The sequence below is a fragment of the Hyperolius riggenbachi genome, chromosome 3 (assembly GCF_040937935.1).
Source record: "Hyperolius riggenbachi isolate aHypRig1 chromosome 3, aHypRig1.pri, whole genome shotgun sequence".
In the NCBI taxonomy this organism is placed as follows: Eukaryota; Metazoa; Chordata; class Amphibia; order Anura; family Hyperoliidae; genus Hyperolius; species Hyperolius riggenbachi.
In genome coordinates this window covers 498,397,472-498,416,483 of record NC_090648.1, presented here as the reverse complement: position 1 = coordinate 498,416,483, position 19,012 = coordinate 498,397,472, and the positions used below count along the sequence as shown (strand labels likewise).

Here is a 19,012-nt window from a genome sequence, read left to right as displayed (position 1 = left end):
ATGGTGGTTACTGCTGCATATGGGTGAATGAGGAGGATAACTTCCTCCAAGTGGGTACAGATCGCCGCCTGTACAGGTCGCACTCTGCATAAGAAAACCTGGAGCCTAGGGCCAGAGGAAGACACCCCTTGAGGGGGGTGAATGTGAACAACACACGGTGGTGAGGCACCCAACAGTATAAAAATATTTAAAATATAAAAACAAATTGAGGTGGCTTACCTCATACAAGAAACCACTTACGGTACAGTAAGATTAATAATTTATTGAGCACGTTTCGTGAGATCCAACTAACTTCATCAGGCCAATCACGGTGGCGTGAAGATAAACATCTAGCATCAGGCGCCTCTAGAGCAATTAATAATCTTACTATACCGTAAGTGATTTCTTGTATGAGATAGGCCACCTCAATTTGTTTTTATATTTTAAATATTTTCATACTCTTGGGTGCCTCTCCACCATGTGTTGATCTCATTATAGGCCTATGTTCTGGCTTATTAGTGCAATCTGCTGAATTTATGCTGCTTTTCCAGTACAGGTATATGGTTGTGGCCGACCATGGCTGTGAGTGGTTGGGGCTTTTGCCACCCCCGGCTTATACACGGGTCAAACATTTTTCACAGTTTTTTAAGGTAAAAGTTGTGTGTGTGTGTGTGTGTGTGTGTGTGTGTGTGTGTGTGTGTGTGTGTGTGTGTGTGTGTGTGTGTGTGTGTGTGTGTGTGTGTGTGTGTGTGTGTGTGTGTGTGTGTGTGTGTGTGTGTGTGTGTGTGTGTGTGTGTGTGTGTGTGTGTGTGTGTGGGGGGGGGGCTCGGCTTATACTCGATAATTTGCGGTGTTGCTATTTTTGATTTCGAGAAATTTTCACGAAAAACAGGCTTGTTTTTTTACGTCTTTGAGAAAACGCTAAAAAAATCTATATTTTTACAGCCAAAAGCCCAACAACCCAGAAAAACAATATTTTTACCTCAACAATTTTTACTGCAAAAAATTCACAAGAGCGTCCAAAATGCGAAAAATAAAACTAATTTTCGATGACATTTTCACTTGAAAATCTAATTGAACATTATTTTCGTGAAAATTATATTATTGCAATTAATATTGGTATTTTCAGTTGTGATGCCTTGTGGGAGACCACAGTCATCACTTAAAGCTGAATTATTAAGAAGGCAAACTACACTGAGCATTGCTTTGTATTAGGAGGGCTTTTTATTCTCTTTTAGTCCTCTATACCTTCCCAGTAGCTTTTGGGTCACCCCAAGCTGCTTGGGTATTCTGTAAGACCTGCCCCTGTGACACCTTTAGCCATAACGTCCTCTGGTATCTACTGGCTCCCCTTCCGACCCCTATACAGATCCCTGGTGTCTAGTGGTTCCCCCCTTCCTTATATGGCTTCCCTGGTCAACACATCCAACTTTGATTGGTCAATGATCAGCCAATTTTTACCTCTTCCATGTAATATGAGAGCTTTCCTACACGATCCTCGTGGTATTCAAATTTGGTCCTCATACTACATGGAGGTGGTAAAATTGGTCATTGATTGGCCAATCAAAATTGTATGTGTGTAAGCACCTTAAATACAGCTCTTCCTACACGAACACTTTCCTGGAGCCACGAGACATTGCTTTCCATAGAAAATGATTGTCCCGAGCCCTCCAGGACCAAAAGTCACAGCTCACCGAAGCGTCTCTGTGTCATCAACGTTCCCCAGGAACCCGACTGGCAGTCTCCAGTGTGACACGGTAATTCTGCAGTATCTCAATGTGTAGCAAACATCAGGGGAAAAAAAGAAACAGCTAGACACGTGCGTCAGACTGGAGCGAATCGCGGCCTTGTCTCGGGTCGGTGTTTTTCCTGCACTCTGATGTCTGCGTTGAAAGGAAAATTGCACGTGTCTTGTCGCAGGCAGTGTATGACTTGGCTCTCGGATCAGGAGGTGCCGGGGACCGAGATGAGAAGCCATGACAGGAATGTCATCGTGTTTTGCTCCCCGCCCGCTGCAGGTGCATTGTTCTCAAACGCCTCATAATAAGATGCTGCGCAGTGATCAAATAGCACTCGCGCGGGAGAGAGCTACCAATTACTACCACAAGCCTCTCGTAAAGCATTCAAATCTGGCTGGATCACTAAGCGAAGCCAGGAACATGTTCCTGTCAGTCAGCTTCCAGAGAAGGCCTCAGCTGACAATGCCTCGGCAGTTAGCGACGCTTTCTTCTGTCATGTGTGCGGAGGAGGGGGAAGATTTGTTCATTTTAAACCACACAAGCTGCGGAGGAGTGTGAGACTTGGACTCGCAGGCCATCTGAGCCGTGTGACACTGAAGCGAAAAAAAAATTATGATATTATGATTTGTATGTGTAGTACAGCTAAGAAATAAAACATTAAGATCAAATACATCAGTCTAATTGTTTCCAGTACAGGAAGAGTTAAGAAACTCCAGTTGTTATCTCTATGCAAAAAAGGCATTAAGCTCTACGACTTTCAAAGTCGTGGAGAGGGCTGTTTTCTGACTTTTATTATCTCAACTGTTCCTGAACTATTTACTTTTTCTCTGCCAGAGGAGAGGTCATTAGTTCACAGACTGCTCTGAAAGAATCATTTTGAATGCTGAGTGTTGTGTAATCTGCACATATTAGAGAATGATGCAGTGTTAGAAAAAACACTATATACCTGAAAATAAAAATATGAGAATATTTTCTTTGCTGCTAATCTTCTAGTAATTATTCATAGTACACAACCAATTCACTATATCATATTTTTTTTTTGCTTCAGTGTCTCTTTAATGATGTGGCGGCCTGCAACAGCCTCAGAGCATTGTGGGAAAATCAGCACAACTGAGTTGCTTTGCCTGGTTGCAGCTAGAATTAACCCTAACTGCCTCCCCTTCCCGTACAAACACCCTTCATTGTGCCTAACCCTAACCAATCACCCCTCCCTACCACCAATCGCCATTTTTTTTTAAACATAATTTTGAAATAGCGGCATTGAGGGCTGATTTGGGCGCCCACACGGCACCTGGTAAACATCGGGAGCAAGACCCAGCGCCTGCAATTTATTGGGTGCCAAGGGCGCAAAAGGATCCCCTTATTACCGCTGTTTCAATGGGTGCCCATGGCGGCACCTAAACGTCCGCTCCTAGCGAGCGCCTAAATTGCCTGCTTCAGTATCGCAACTTTTAGTCATACCTAGACTTTTACTGCCAGTGGCGTTGCAAATTATTCTGGCTCCCATGCAAGTTTAACAATGGGCCGATCCAAATCGTCAGAGAGAGTGCATCTGAGCGCTAGGCTGGTCTAGTTCCATCTCTGTTGACTATTTTTGGTGCCCTCCTAGGGAGCTTTTGTCCTCTTTTCTCCCCAATCATGAATAAAATAACTGAAAGCTCAAAAAAAAAAATTGAAAACTGTACGTCAAGTAATTGACAATCCTTCTTGATAAAGTTGTTCTGAAATGCCTAACATGTCCAATCTTCAAAAATCGACCAAAAAAAAAAAACTGTGAAATTCGATCGGATTTATTGATTGAAAACAAATAAAAGCTCTAGATCTTTCGGGGACAACCGATCAAAATAATCGAATTGGTGAAAAATTGGATGTTTTAGTTGTATGGTGTGTGGCCACCTTTAGAGACAGATCTCTCTCTGACCGAATCTGACCGAATCTGATCGGGGAGAGATCTGTTGGCTACCAGAAACCATAGGCAGATTACAGTTCGATTTCAGCATGACATTTTTTGGGAATCGGCCTTGTGACTCCGCCCTCGACTGCGCTCCCCCTGGTGTTATAGCATGTGGGGCGCATGTGTGACGTCACACGTGCGTGCGCTATAACACTAGAAACCACGTGGGGGCAACGTGGACACTTGGGGGACAGCGTGACAAGTAAACTATAACTGCACGGGCTCGGGGAGGGAAGGACAGAAGACATTAGGGGGGACATCAGGCGTCTCGTTTGTTGTTCACGCTTTTACCACACCACACCTGATTGAGCATGTCGGCCTGAGATTTTCCAGCATGTCCGATCGCTACATGAGAATTGTCAATCGGCATGCACTTGGCAGCACAGATTTTATTCAGATTGAGTAATAATTATCGAATCTGGTGGTCGATCGGCCCCCAAGTCTACAGATGTATGGCCACCTTTAGGCCCCATTCATATTACCAAACGCAGATGGCCGTGCGATTGGAACGCAACGCGTACGAATGCACGCCATCTGCGTTTGCATGCGTTGCGTGGCTGATCCCCATTCACTACAGTGAATGGGGATCAGCCACGCAACGCATGCAAACGCAGATGGCGTGCATTCGCGTTTCGGGCAAAAATGCGTGCAGCATGCGTTTGCGGACCGCACAGGTACGGAACGCATGCAGTGTGAACATCAGACAATGCAGTCTATACACTTCTGATGTCGTGCGTGTCGGCCGAAATACGGACGGCAACGCATGCAATGTGAACGGGGCCTTAGTGAGCAAACTCTAGGCCTAAGATAACAACAAAACATGAGGTGCCAGTGAAGGGAAAAGTCTGTAACCCATAGCAACACAGAGCCGGGACAAGGTCCTCCAGCACCCAAGGCTGAGACACCAAAGTGCACCCCCATCCCTCCCACCCCAGCCATCACACACTGATTGCTATTAGACTAAGAGGTGCCACAGGGCCCCCAACACCTTAATCTCTAGTTATCTGGCTTGCAGTTACTGCCATGTACACTCTTTTCTTATTTCTCTCTGCTTTAAACACAATAGGAGAATGATAGCTGAGTGAGTTGTGCGCCCCCCTCCTACACTGCGCCCTGAGGTAGGAGCCTCTGCCTCGGCCCTGCATAGCAACCCCATAGCAACCAGCATAGCAAACAGCATTAAAGGAGAACTGTAGTAGTGAGAGGTATATGGAGGCTGCCATATTGATTTACTTTTAAGCAATACCAGTTGCCTGCAATGCCTGGCAGCCCTGCTAAGCTATTTTCCTGCAGTAGTGTGTAAATCACACCAGAAACAAGCATGCAGCTAATCTTGTCAGATCTGTCGAAATGTCAGAAACACCTGATCTGCTGCATGCTTGTTCAGGGTCTGTGGCTAAAATTATTAGAGGCAGCGGACTGCCAGGCAACTGGTATTGTTCAAAAGGAAATCAATATGGCAGCCTCCATATACCTCTCACTACAGTTCTCCTTTAAGAGATAGAGGAGAAGAAGGGCTCTGGTACACCTCCAACCACACCCCCTAACTCTTTCTGACACACCTCATAACAGCTCTAGACACACCCCCAGACACACCTCCACCACTTCCCATTCACACATTCTTCGTCTCCAGTCAGGCTCAAGAACATGAACATTTTGTCCTCAGGCTTTTGCAAAGGACTATGGGACATGACCTGCACATGGAGGAAATCTATTTATGAAGGGGTTCTTTACAGCAAAAGTGCTTAAAATTTGGAATGTATTACTACAGGAAGTAGTTATGGCAAATTCTATATCTGTGTTTAAAAGGGGGCTTGGATGAACTGAGGTATGTGATGGCTCAGGCTAGAGTTGTACTTTGTTTTCTGATTGAACTCAATCTCTGTCTTTTTTCAACCCAACTAAGTATGTTACTACTGTATGTACCCATGAATAATATTCCTGTCTTAGGCCTGATTCCCACTGCACAGAAGAAAAACTGATCCTTGGAAAGGATCCATTTTTTAAAGGCATCAGTGATCCTCTGTTCCGTTTGTATGCAGAGTCAATCGCTCCCAAACTTCAGTCCGTTCTGCGAAGGAGACTGAATGGATCTGTTCTAAAGGAGCAATATGAATTAATGAACATAGGATCTGTTTACCTCTGTTATGCTGGGCATACACGGCGAGTTTCTTGTTATCATTCGAGCCACTGATGACTCGATTGATAATATCCGACGTGTCCGATCACCGCGGCGGATCGATTCCGCGCTCGATCCCCACGGGCGGACAATGCAAAAAAAGAAGCTCTGATAAGAAAGTGCCCGCGGGGACGAGCGGGAATCGATCTGGCATCGAGATTCCGGTGCATTATCTAACCCTGTACTCCCAGCATTAGGATCTGGTTTAGTTTTGTTAAATGGACTGTTTTTAATGCCAGGGTGAACCGGGTCTGAAAGTGGACCTGAACTCTTGCACAGGACAGAAGGAAAACAGAGGCAAATGCACCCTATATGTATTTAGAGAGTTAAAGTGTACCAGAGACTAAATACAAAATATTTATACATACCTGGAGCTTCCTCCAGCCCCCTCCGAGCAGAACGTTCCCTCGCCTCAGCACGGTGGCGTAGTGGTTCGCGCTCTCGCCTTGCAGCGCTGGGTCCCCGGTTCAAATCCCAGCCAGGTCAACTTCTGCAACAGCAACATCTGTTTGTATGTTCTCACCATGTCTGCGTGGGTTTCCTCCGGGTACTCTGGTTTCCTCCCACATCCCAAAAACATACAGATAAGTTATTTGGCTTCCCCCTAAATTGGCCCTAGACTACGATACATACACTACACAATACATACATAGGACTGTGGTAGGGACTAGATTGTGAGCCCCTCAGAGGGACAGTTAAGTGACAAGACAATATATACTCTGTACAGCGCTGCGGAAGATGTCTGCGCTATATAAATGTTAAATAATAATAATGTCTTCTGGATCTCCCGGTATCAGTCCCATTCTCCCCAGCCAGTCAGGCCAGTTGGCGCAGGCGCAGTGCGTCCAAGCTGGGCTATGCATGCACAGTACGCCCGACTGGCTGGGGAGAACGGGACTGATACCGGGAGATCCAGAAGGCTTTAGACCACAGCAAGGGAGCGATCTGCACAGAGGGGGCTGGAGGAAGCCCCAGGTTTGTATAAATCTTTTATGCCCCTTTGTCTCAGGGCCACTTTAAAGGGCTCGTTTCCACGGGCAGTTGAACTGTGTGCTCTGCAAGCAGTTACCAGGCAGCAGTGAGCAGTAAGTAACCAAGCAGCAGCAAGCAGTTGCCAGGCAGCAGTGAGCAGTTGTGAGAGTTTGAGAGGCATTTCACTGCCTATCAACAGTCCATGGAAAAGAGGCCTAAACCTGTCTAATCCATACTCATCTGTGACTAATCTCAAATTGTAGTTTGATACCTCAGCTGTGTCAGCTCAGGAAACTCGACAGTCCTTGGTTGGGATGATCAATGATATGCAAATTTTTCCAAGTTTATGCAAATATATGCAGCTTGAAAATGGACCAGTCAATTTAAACCTGGGTTTAAACTGATTGGTCCATTTTCAAACTGCATATATTTGCATTGAAATGTGCATAAATTTGCATCAACGTGACAAAAATTTCATCTCATTGATCATCTGTAGTCCTTGGCTGAGCAGCGATTTTTTTTTTTTTTTTTTTGTGTAAACACAGGATGTTAACCCTATGTCTGCTTCCATGAAAGCAGGAAGTAGACACACTGCAGATTTATTGCAGGATTTGTATCAGTTGTAACAAGGAAATGTTTTTCTTTTAAGGTTATTATGCTGTTGCTTATCTTTTAGAGCAGAGAAGAAGTTCTGCGCTCCGGTCCACTTTACGCTTGTTGGATTTTTTAATGGTTCTATTTATATTGTTTTCTCTGTATACTGACCTCCCTCTCCTTTCTCTGCAGGCTATAGTGTATGAAGGCCAGGATAAGAACCCTGAGATGTGTCGGGTTCTGCTGACCCACGAGATTATGTGCAGGTAATAGATGTTACTTCTCTCTTGTGCCTCCTTCTCTGACTCTTGTAGCTTTTATGTAAGTGTCGCATTAATCTGGGATCACAAGTATAGTGACTAAAGCTGGATCTGTGATGAACTCGAGAACCCTTACTGTTTAGGGACTCAGATCTGCCTACTTACTAGTGACCACCAGCCGCTCATCCAGGAGGAAGCAGGGACCAGGAGAACACTCAGGCGAAGAGAGCCTGGAAAGCCGACTCCTCCATGGGCGCTGCGCACTGACAGCCTGCAGTACCGCTACAGGACATGCGGTGGTGACGTGATGATGACTTGACGTCTGACGCAGGCAGGATACGAGGAGTCAAGGAAGATGATCTTCTTCTTCCATTTGGCTGCACCGCACGTCACCAGCTCCCTAGCCGTTATGTCCTTCTGCCTGCTCCCTCTTTCTTCTACTTGCCGGTCTGCGCCCAGGGCTGTTGTCCCCCCTGCACTGCCCAAGAAACGGCCCTGGTGATGAAAGCCTTTCTCTGTGGTTCCTGGTTTACCAAACGCAGCAGACTAGAACGCGTAGAAAAAAGTGCAATGTAACACGAGCGGTGCAAATTCCGCTGACCTACAATACTGTGCTGCAGGAAACGGCTGGGGACCAGATGATCTAGGGCTTATTCACACTAGTAAATGCATTTCTCAGTGTGTTTCTGTGCGTTTCTTTGCGCGTTTCTATGCGTTTTACTGCATTGTCAAACCACTGTGAAGTGACGTAGAGGGAAAGGGTAGGGACACACTAGGCATAACCTCATATGCGTTTTCCACTACGTGCTATGGAAAACGCATATCCGATTCTGCCTAGTGCTTTCCTACCCAAAGGAAACCAGCTGATGCATAGGGCTTATCTGCATGATCCATGCGCTGAAACGCACATTGCATGCATTACTATGCGCTGCCCATAGACTATTATTAGTGTGCACTGCATATGCATAGTGCAGCCAGGCAGCAGTGAGCAGTTACCAGGCAGCAGTGAGCAGTTGTGAGAGTTTGAGAGGCATTTCACTGCCTATCAACTGTCCGTGGAAAAGAGGCCTAAAGAACAGCTAGCTATGGCTAGCTGTATCCATGTGTATCGGTTTGCATTGAATGTATCTAGATTAGGGTTTAGTGCATAGTTTTGCATCTGATTTGTATTCAAGGTGTGTATTTAAGTCCCTAGGGGGCGCTGCACACCTCTGTTGGTTTCATTTTAGTTGCAACCTGATTAGGAGAGCTGCCAATTTTCTTGCCGTACTTGAGGCAAGGAACTCACTAAGCAGAAACGCTAGCGTTGCAGAAAACGCAGCATATATGCATGTAATGTTAGTCAAAGGGGCCGCATCAAAAACACACATGCGTATGTGTGTGCTTTTTGACATTCGCAGTTTTAAAACTCTGGTTTTGTTGCATATTTGTTAAAAAACGCATCAATAACGCACAAAATGAAAGTCAATGGTGACGCAATATAATGCAATTTGTATGCGTTTTTTTATATGCGTTTTTGAAAAACATTTCTGATGTATTTCCGCTTTCTGTTGACTTCCTAGTGATTTGCATAAAACGCAATAGAAAAACACATGCAAAATGCATATAAAATGCATATGTGTTTTGTGTATGCGAACTGCAAATGCATTAAAATGCACACAAAACGCGCGTGGAACAAAAAATGCAAAACGCAATACAAACGCACAAATGCATATGCATAAAAACGCAGCGTTTACCGCACTGCAGGGCCGGATTTACCATAAGGCATAGTAGGCACGTGCCTACAGGCGCCTGATGATGGGAAGGCGGCTCACTCTCCTCCTTGAACACCTCCTCCCCTATGCAGAGTCCTAATGAGATGAGAGTGTAAGTGAGAGGATACTCATTCTGCTCTCAACATTCCACTGATGAGATCTCCCTTCAGTCAGGGGCACCTCTAGCTCCATAATACTGAGGTTCCTCTAGCTACCTAATACTTGGGGCACCTCTAGCTCCATAATCCTGAGGTTCCTCCAGCTACCTAATACTTGGGGCACCTCTAGCTCCATAATCCTGAGGTTCCTCCAGCTACCTAATACTTGGAGCACCTCTAGCACCATAATACTGAGGTTCCTCTAGCTACCTAATACTTGGGGCACCTCTAGCTCCATAATACTGAGGTTCCTCCAGCTACCTAATACTTGGGGCACCTCTAGCTCCATAATCCTGAGGTTCCTCCAGCTACCTAATACTTGGAGCACCTCTAGCACCATAATACTGAGGTTCCTCCAGCTACCTAATACTTGGGGCACCTCTAGCTCCATAATACTGAGGTTCCTCCAGCTACCTAATACTTGGGGCACCTCTAGCTCCATAATCCTGAGGTTCCTCCAGCTACCTAATACTTGGGGCACCTCTAGCACCATAATACTGAGGTTCCTCTAGCTACCTAATACTTGGGGCACCTCTAGCTCCATAATACTGAGGTTCCTCCAGCTACCTAATACTTGGGGCACCTCTAGCTCCATAATCCTGAGGTTCCTCCAGCTACCTAATACTTGGAGCACCTCTAGCACCATAATACTGAGGTTCCTCCAGCTACCTAATACTTGGGGCACCTCTAGCTGTATAATACTGAGGTTCCTCCAGCTACCTAATACTTGGGGCACCTCTAGCTCCATAATACTGAGGCTCCTCCAGCTACCTAATACTTGGGGCACCTCTAGCTCCATAATACTGAGGTTCCTCTAGCTACCTAATACTTGGGGCACCTCTAGCTCCATAATACTGAGGTTCCTCTAGCTACCTAATACTTGGGGCACCTCTAGCTCCATAATACTGAGGTTCCTCCAGCTACCTAATACTTGGGACACCTCTAGCACCATAATACTGAGGTTCCTCCAGCTACCTAATACTTGGGGCACCTCTAGCTACTTAATATTGAGGGTTCTGGCTACCTTATGATAAGGGGCACTTGTAGCTGCCTTTGATAGGTAGGGGAGAAGTGAAAGCTGGGACAGCCAGCACACTTGCAGTACAGTTTGGTGGGGGGTTTGTAGGTTCATGGAGGGTGAAGTTTAGGGTGCCGGGACATCTGTGCCTGTAGGCTCCTGTGAAGTAAATCCGGGCCTGACGCACTGCATAGTGTACACCCAGCCTGAGAAAATGTGTGGACTATGTATGGCTAGCAGAACCTACTATGTTTTACTTGTTAGCCAGTGGTTAGGACTCTTCTGTGAGGTCACGTCATCACCGTGGAAGAGTATAGTACTGAACAATCTGCGTGCAAACTGTTTTGGAAGCTAACATCCTCCATTTGCTTCATCTGTTTTGAATGCAAGCACTGGCGTAACAATGGGGAAGCAGCCCCTGCCCCCGCGATGATAGGAGAGCTTTGCACATCAGCGGGGAGGGGGGACAGTCCCCCCCTCCCTCACCTCGGGCTCTCCCCTCTGCGCTCCCCCTCCTGCATCTATCTAAGTGTCAGCAGCTATAATTACCTCCATTCATCACAGAGGTTGCTGATCTGCAAGGGCTTCACATTACTTCCTGTTAAAACAGGAAGTAATGTGAAGCCCTTGCAGATCGGAGACCTCCGTGGTGAATGGAGGTAATTATAGCTGCTGCTGCCGCCGCTGCTGACACTTAGATGCAGGAGGGGGAGCGCAGAGGGGAGAGCCCGAGGTGAGAGAGGGGGGGGGGGGGACTGTCCCCCCTCCCCGCTGATGTGCAAAGCTCTCCCCTCATGCTGGGACCACTCCTGCCCCCCCAAAAACGTCCATGAGCGGGCCCCAGGGTGGGGGGCCCACTCAAATTCTTACTGGGGGGCCCGGGGACTTCTAGTTACGCTCCTGAATGCAACGTGTGTAATCTGCCCGTGTTTTGGGCTCTGCACATCTATGCAGCTGATCAACTCGGGTGCAGCCTGCATTTGGAAGCGCTGCCAATATCTCCTGTTGTGCAAATTGGCTAGTATGCCTATCATTTTCAAAATCTGTTGATCCTCATACTACATTGAGGTGGTGAAATTAGCAGATCGTTGGCCAATGAAGATTAAAGGGGTGTACCATGCTTAACATCGTTAACTTGAAATCTAATGACTTAGCAGGGGTTAGCGAGCTTTGCACTCCGCCTGCGTTCTCTGCGTTTTTGCGTGGCCCCAGTCCTCTGATCCGTAGAGTGACACAGTAGTCGGGGATCTCATACATCACCCCCGCCAGGCTGAGCGCAGTATGGACAGCATAGAATAGATTGATGGATAGGTACTCCTTGCCACACTCCTACACATCTACACATGCACTCCACTCCTACACATCTACACATGCACTCCACGCCCCCACCGCTCCATCCATCCTCCCTCCTCCGGGGGGGGCTGTGCCTTGTTTATCATTTTATCAGGTTACTTTACTGATGGTATAGATTTTTTTTTCCTTTTAGAAATACAATGCGCACAGAAAAAAAAAAGCAATAAAAAAAATCCACGCAGCTCACAGCGGGGGAATCGCGGAGCCGATGAAGGCAAATTATGTTATTTGTACAGTATACTTTAGACAGAAAAGCCATATTTAAAATGTCAGGCGGCTAATGCGGGAGATTACGATTTTCCGCGCTGCCTACGGACCGCTAAGAGAGGTTGTTTGTTTAGTCGGCGGCCGGGCATTAAACAAAGCCGCCACCGGGGTACCGGCGACATTATTTATTTAACCCTTTCATCGCGGTAGACGGGTGGGTATCAATTTCCAGCTTATATGGAATAGAGGCAGATGGGAGGCTTATGGTTTGGGGTTTAAAATTAAAATGATGGGATAAAAATAATCCATAAATTTACATATAAAATAGGATAGCTGCTTATTTTATCGTTTTTTTTTTGTCAATCTTCACATCAGATCTGATTTCCAATAGACAAAATAATCGGATCTGGAAAAAATATATATATTCAGCCTATTGATTGCTTGCGTCTGCTTCCCAGCTCAGATCGATCTGTTTCCCAATCGGACGCTTTTCGGTGATTTTGTCTTATTCCTTCGCTCTGACAGTGCATAGAGCATATGTTCACTCCTGTTCAGTGTGCAAGCGCCGTAGAGCCAATCACTATGCGGCTTCCGCCCCTACATGTCATGTGACAGGTATGGAAGCTGTTTGGTGATGGGCTGCATAGCGCTTGTACGCTGAAGAGGAGTGAAGAGAACCTGTCCTGCCAGTGGAAGTGCTTTACTGCCACTATGCAATATGTAAAGGGCCGGGGGGGGGGGGGGGGGCTGTTACACCCCTTTCCAGGGCCAGTTCTAGACTTTCTGCTGTGTGAAGCAAACTGGAGTATACGTGACCAGTGACCAGATGTCACTACTACTGAGTGCTGTGATTGTAGTACAGTGATTGGCCCAATGATGGTGCCGTGGTTCTGCCCATGAGACCATCGGCACCAGCTAGCAAAAGGAGCAGCGGGCAGCTGTGATTGGCAGTTCTTGTGCCAGCACCCCGCCTGATTGGTCACGTGGCAAAGCTTCCCCTCTGACTGGCCATGATGATCTCTCGCCGGTGATGGTGTATTACCGTAGCATGCCTCGATAAGAGGCGACACCTCACCTGCTTATTATGTCATAGGGAAGGGCAGCAGGTGCCACCAGTCAAATGAGGATGGGGATTCGTCCAATTATTCGTCTAACTAGACGAATGTCGCTGCGGCTGCGCGGCCGTGGCTGCGCGCTTGCTCGCTCCCACTTTCGTCTCCGGGAGCTTCCTGCGCATGTGCAACACGAGAAAATGTCATCCTGCGCAGTAAGCTCCTGGAGACGCGAGCGGGAGTGAGGAGGTGCGCGGCCACGCAGCCGATGTGACATTCGTCTAGTTAGACGAATAATTGGACGGTGAACCGTGGCAGGGAATGGAGGATTCTTCAGTGCGGAACAGGATATCTTCAGGGGGCGTTAGAAATTGAAGCCCCAGGCAAGTGACACTTTTTTTTTTTTTTTACAGACCGCCACAGAACCCTGCTGTATTATCCCTTCATTGGTACTATGCTGGTGATGATCACTGATCACCGCTATGGGCTTGATTCACAAAGCCGTGATAAAACAAATATCACACCTTATGAAAAGATATCACACCTTATGAAAAGATATCACACCTTATGAAAAGATATCACACCTTACCAAAGTTAACACGCCTTATCAGAGTAGCATAGCGAGCGCTAGGAACCCGCAGGGGCTCAGGGCAGGACGAGTGCCATTGCCAATTAGCAGGGATAAGTTCGTAGTGCTCGCTTTGTTACTCTGATAAGGCGTGTTAACTTTGATAAGGTGTGATATCTTTTATAAGGTGTGATATTTGTTTTATCACGGCTTTGTGAATCAAGCCCTCTATATGGTTTGAATTGCAGAAATCATTAAAAAACCATGTGAATTGTTCTGTATTGAGTGCTTGACGGGGCCCAATATATAGCTGCCCATAAATCATAACTTTTCCCGAACGATTGACCAATGGAGGGGACAATGATAATCAATCCAATCGGACTAAATAAATCAGTCTGAAATTTGAATCTGCAGAATTATCGATAGAATGATCGTTCCTCGTCGATCTGCACCATTTAACGGTACCTGGTCCAGTCTATTTTACAGTTGATGGCTTGGGAGATTGTACCGTTAATAGGCACCTTTAAACCCGCACTGTGGCCCATAGCGCCTTAACTCCAGCGCTGCGTAGTGCGATGTTTTATAGGTTCGGGGTTTGCGTTAAAGTGGACCTGAACTCTTGCACAGGACAGAAGGAAAACAGAGAGAAATCAAATGTACCCTGTGTGTAGTTAGCGTGCCTAATTCCCCCTCATCTGTGACTAATCAGAAGTTGTGATTATTTGATCTCTCATCTGTGTCAGCTGGCTGCCTCGGCAGAGCAGCTAACTGGAAAATACAGGATGTTAACCCTATCTCTGCTTCCATGAAAGCAGGAAATCGACACACTGCAGATTTATTGCAGGATTAGTGTCAGCTGTAACAAATCATTTTTTTCTTTAAATGTTGTTATGCTGTTGCTTACCTTTTAGTGTAGAGAGGAAACTCTGAGTTCAGGTCAGGTTTCATTGTTGTTTTTTAATTGAACATATGACTGTGAACGGTTCTTAGTACCGCGTAGACTGGGGTATAATAAGCTGGCACACTATAAACACACGCAGGAGAAAAATAACAGCAAAATAAAATAAACAAGCACATTCCATTTCTGTATTTGTCTGGAGTTCAGCTGGATGTCGGCCAATTCTGGCAACTCAGAAAAAATATATAAAAATTGGCGATTGAAAAGGTATAATACAGAAATGCAAAACTAGCCCAGGTTATGCCCCATTGGCAGGTATAACACGTGCATGAAAAAGGGGCACAAGGAAAAAAGGGCACTGGGTTTCATTAGTATAAATATCAGTAATATCCATTTTGTTAATAAAAATATTGTTAATATCTTCCTTTGTTTCTAAAGAGTGGATGGTGTATGTTATTGTAATATTATTGCTGAATGAAAATTGTTAATAAGTAGAAAATCTTACCAACATTATTTTACTACAGCTTACCCCAACCCTACTCTCACACAGAACCCTCCCCCTGACGCCTAATCCCCCCCCCCACCATCGCCCTTCCTGATGCCTACCCCTAACTGCCCCATTGCGCAAATACCCTTCCTGACGCCTAACCCTCACTGCCCCTGCACAAACACCATTAGTGACGCCTAACCCTAACTACCCCCTGCACAAACACCCTTAGTGACGCCTAACCCTAACTGCCCCCTGCACAAACACCCTTAGTGACGCCTAACCCTAACTGCCCCCTGCACAACAGCCTTCCTGACCACTAACCCTAACTGCCCCCTGCACAAACACCCTTCCTGACACCTAACCCTCACTGCCCCCTGCACAACAGCCTTCCTGACCACTAACCCTAATTGCCCCCTACACAAACACCCTTCCTGACACCTAACCCTCTCTGCCCCCTGCACAAACACCCTTCCTGACCACTAACCCTAACTGCCCCCTGCACAATCACCCTTCCTGACGCCTAACCCTAACTGCCCCCTGCACAAACACCCTTAGTGACGCCTAACCCTAACTGCCCCCTGCACAACAGCCTTCCTGACCACTAACCCTAACTTCTCCCTGCACAAACACCCTTCCTGACACCTAACCCTCTCTGCCCCCTGCACAAACACGCTTCCTGACCACTAACCCTAACTGCCCCCTGCACAATCACCCTTCCTGACGCCTAACCCTAACTGCCCCCTGCACAAACACCCTTAGTGACGCCTAACCCTAACTGCCCCTGCACAAACACCCTTCCTGACCATTAACCCTCACTGCCCCCTGCACAAACACCCTTCCTGACCATTAACCCTCACTGCCCCCTGCACAAACACCCTTCCTGACACCTAACCCTCACTGCCCCCTGCACAAACACCCTTCCTGACACCTAACCCTCTCTGCCCCCTGCACAAACACGCTTCCTGACCACTAACCCTAACTGCCCCCTGCACAATCACCCTTCCTGACGCCTAACCCTAACTGCCCCCTGCACAAACACCCTTAGTGACGCCTAACCCTAACTGCCCCTGCACAAACACCCTTCCTGACCATTAACCCTCACTGCCCCCTGCACAAACACCCTTCCTGACCATTAACCCTCACTGCCCCCTGCACAAACACCCTTCCTGACCATTAACCCTCACTGCCCCCTGCACAAACACCCTTCCTGACACCTAACCCTCACTGCCCCCTGCACAAACACCCTTCCTGACTACTAATCCTAACTGCCCCCTGCACAAACACCCTTAGTGATGCCTAACCCTAACTGCCCCCTGCACAAACACCCTTAGTGATGCCTAACCCTAACTGCCCCCTGCACAAACACCCTTAGTGATGCCTAACCCTAACTGCCCCCTGCACAAACACCCTTAGTGACGCCTAACCCTAACTGCCCCCTTCACAAACACCCTTCCTGACCACTAACACTAACTGCCCCCAGCACAAACACCGTTCCTGACCACTAACACTAACTGCCCCCTGCACAAACAGCCTTCCAAATGTAAAATTTAAACATACAAATGATAACGTATTTAAAAAACTATAATGTTCGATTTGTTAAAAACGATATTTATGGGGTGCCAAATGTCTACTTTGGGCACCGTATTAACAATATTTACATTAGCTTCTGTAGGGCGCCCAAATTGTCCATTAGCCGCTGGTGCCAAATGTCCTGATTCCGGTATAACGGATAGATAGACGGGGATCAGTCAGGCGGAAACCCCTCCCCAGTCCTCCAGCGTTCGTAGAGCATGAGGCGTGTTAGCACAATACCTACGCAGCCGAGAAGTGCTGATTTTGCACAAGAGGTGCAAATGGAGCTCTGGCTATAAGCATAAAATTAAAATCTGTTCACCATTCATCAGATCGCCTAATTACTATGCGCGGCCATTTGCCATATGGCGGGAGAGACAGCTTGCCTCCCCTCCGAGGAAACTTCCTTTAAGCAGACGTGAAATAGTGAAAGCTCTCCATTTGGAAATAGCTTGTTTTAGAGATTTAATCCCTAAACAACTTTCTGCAGGGCTTTCTGTCAAGACTAACAACGCAATAAAGCTTTGCATTTATGTGACAAAAGCAGCGAATTTACGAGGCACTAAAATAATCCTGCGGGCAGCGCGTTGAATTCAGATGCCGAGTGCGTTCCGGGCGTGAGGGGATCAGCTAGTTATGAATTAACAGGTAAGGGGGTGTCAGGCTGTAGAGTAGAGGAGAGGGGGGGGCCCTACTAGTGTCACTGGGGGCCACTGATTGTAAAACAGAGAAATAAATAAATACACCAAACAGCATTTTACAGAGTAAGTGCCCTTTTCCACTACCTTGCGTTTTGCAATGTGATTCCGATCGCTAAACGGATCGCAAAACGCGCAGTACAGTAAAACTAATGAAAATGGCAGCGGCTATTTCCATTAGTGCGATATGATTGCGTTGCGATTTTGTCCCAAGCGTAATCATCGTCCTGCTGCTTCACTTACCTGGGGCTTCCTCCAGCCTGTGGCAGCCGTCCTGTGCCCTCGCCGCAGCTCCGGTGGCTTCCGGTCTTCTCCGCTGGCGCAGCCGACCTCACCAGGTCAGGTTCCAGGTCGGCTTCTTCTGCGCTCCACTGTGCGGGTCACGTGGTGTCTCCGAACTACTGAGCCTGCGTAGTACCGTCCTGATGTACCTTTTTTTTTTTTTTTTTTTTTTTTTTTTTTTATATTTGCTTGGATCACTCCTTTAAAGAGAACCAGAGATGAAGCACCCTCTTGTAGTTTACCTTATAAATCAGTGGGAACATAACAGTAAACACCTAATCTGCTCTTTGTTTCATTGTTCTCTGTTTAATCTGACTGTTATCACCTCTGATAAGAATCCCCGACTGAGCACTCAGTCTAGCTTTGATATGGAAAGATCATAGCTGAGTCTGTCTTCTCTGGTGTCTTTTCAAGCCCAAGCCTGCCCCCTTGTGGCTCTGCTATAATGACTCAGCTATAATCATTCCCTGCAAAGCCAGACTGAATGCTCAGTCCGGGATTCTTATCACAGCTGATAACAGACACTTTTAGCAGTGAGGATGAAACAGAGAGCAGGGTAAGTGTTTTCTCTAATGTTCTTACTGATATATATGGTAAAATACACAAGGGTGCTTCGTCTCTGGTTCCCTTTAAGTCAGCACTCAGCCAAATTGATCTGCCAATCAGATTGCTGGTAGACACATCGAGGGGATTGGGGGCCACTATAAAAGTCACATATAGTGTGTGTACAAGGCTTTAGTAAAGTGAGAAGTTGTGTGATTTAATTATACTTGCCCTTTAAATCCTGTTAAAGTATATATTTAAAAAAAAAAAGTAAAGAAATGTAAGCTGTGCGTTTTTGAGGACAGTTTGCTCATTTACCTGCAGCATTCCCCGACTTAATAAGCTAGCAGCTGTGCTGGAAGAGGTTAGCGGTGGTAATTAGCCCCCATGCGGCCCGATGGTGTTTTGTGATATCGTTCCCTAAGTCTCCTGCATCCCGTTAGCGCGGCAGCGCTATGAACCTGCTCCGTCTGCGCGTCATATTCCGCCATACTAACCTCATCTCTCCTGTCTCTCCCTCTCTCCACAGCCGCTGCTGCGATAAGAAGAGCTGCGGGAATAGAAATGAGACTCCCTCCGATCCAGTGATTATTGACAGGTTGGAGCTGCCTTTAATTCCTCTCTTCATTCTAAATCTCATTACAATGAAACACCTGTCCCTGGCTATTTCTGTTGCGCACATGAAAGCAGCGGCGGGATTTTTGGCACGCCGCACTGTGGAGGCATTGGAAGGGAACAAAGT

The 19,012-nt window shown here is 46.8% G+C and overlaps 1 protein-coding gene across 5 annotated transcripts in view; it reads left to right on the top strand.

The window, feature by feature from the left end:
* EBF1 (EBF transcription factor 1) overlaps nucleotides 1-19,012 on the top strand; it is a 481,397-nt gene that overhangs the window by 37,958 nt on the left and 424,427 nt on the right. For all 5 annotated transcript variants that reach the window (XM_068278297.1, XM_068278295.1, XM_068278298.1 and 2 more), the window contains exons 5-6: nucleotides 7,610-7,683; nucleotides 18,800-18,868. In XM_068278297.1, the coding sequence (XP_068134398.1) occupies nucleotides 7,610-7,683; nucleotides 18,800-18,868 (143 nt within the window). The remainder of the gene's footprint in view (nucleotides 1-7,609; nucleotides 7,684-18,799; nucleotides 18,869-19,012) is intronic.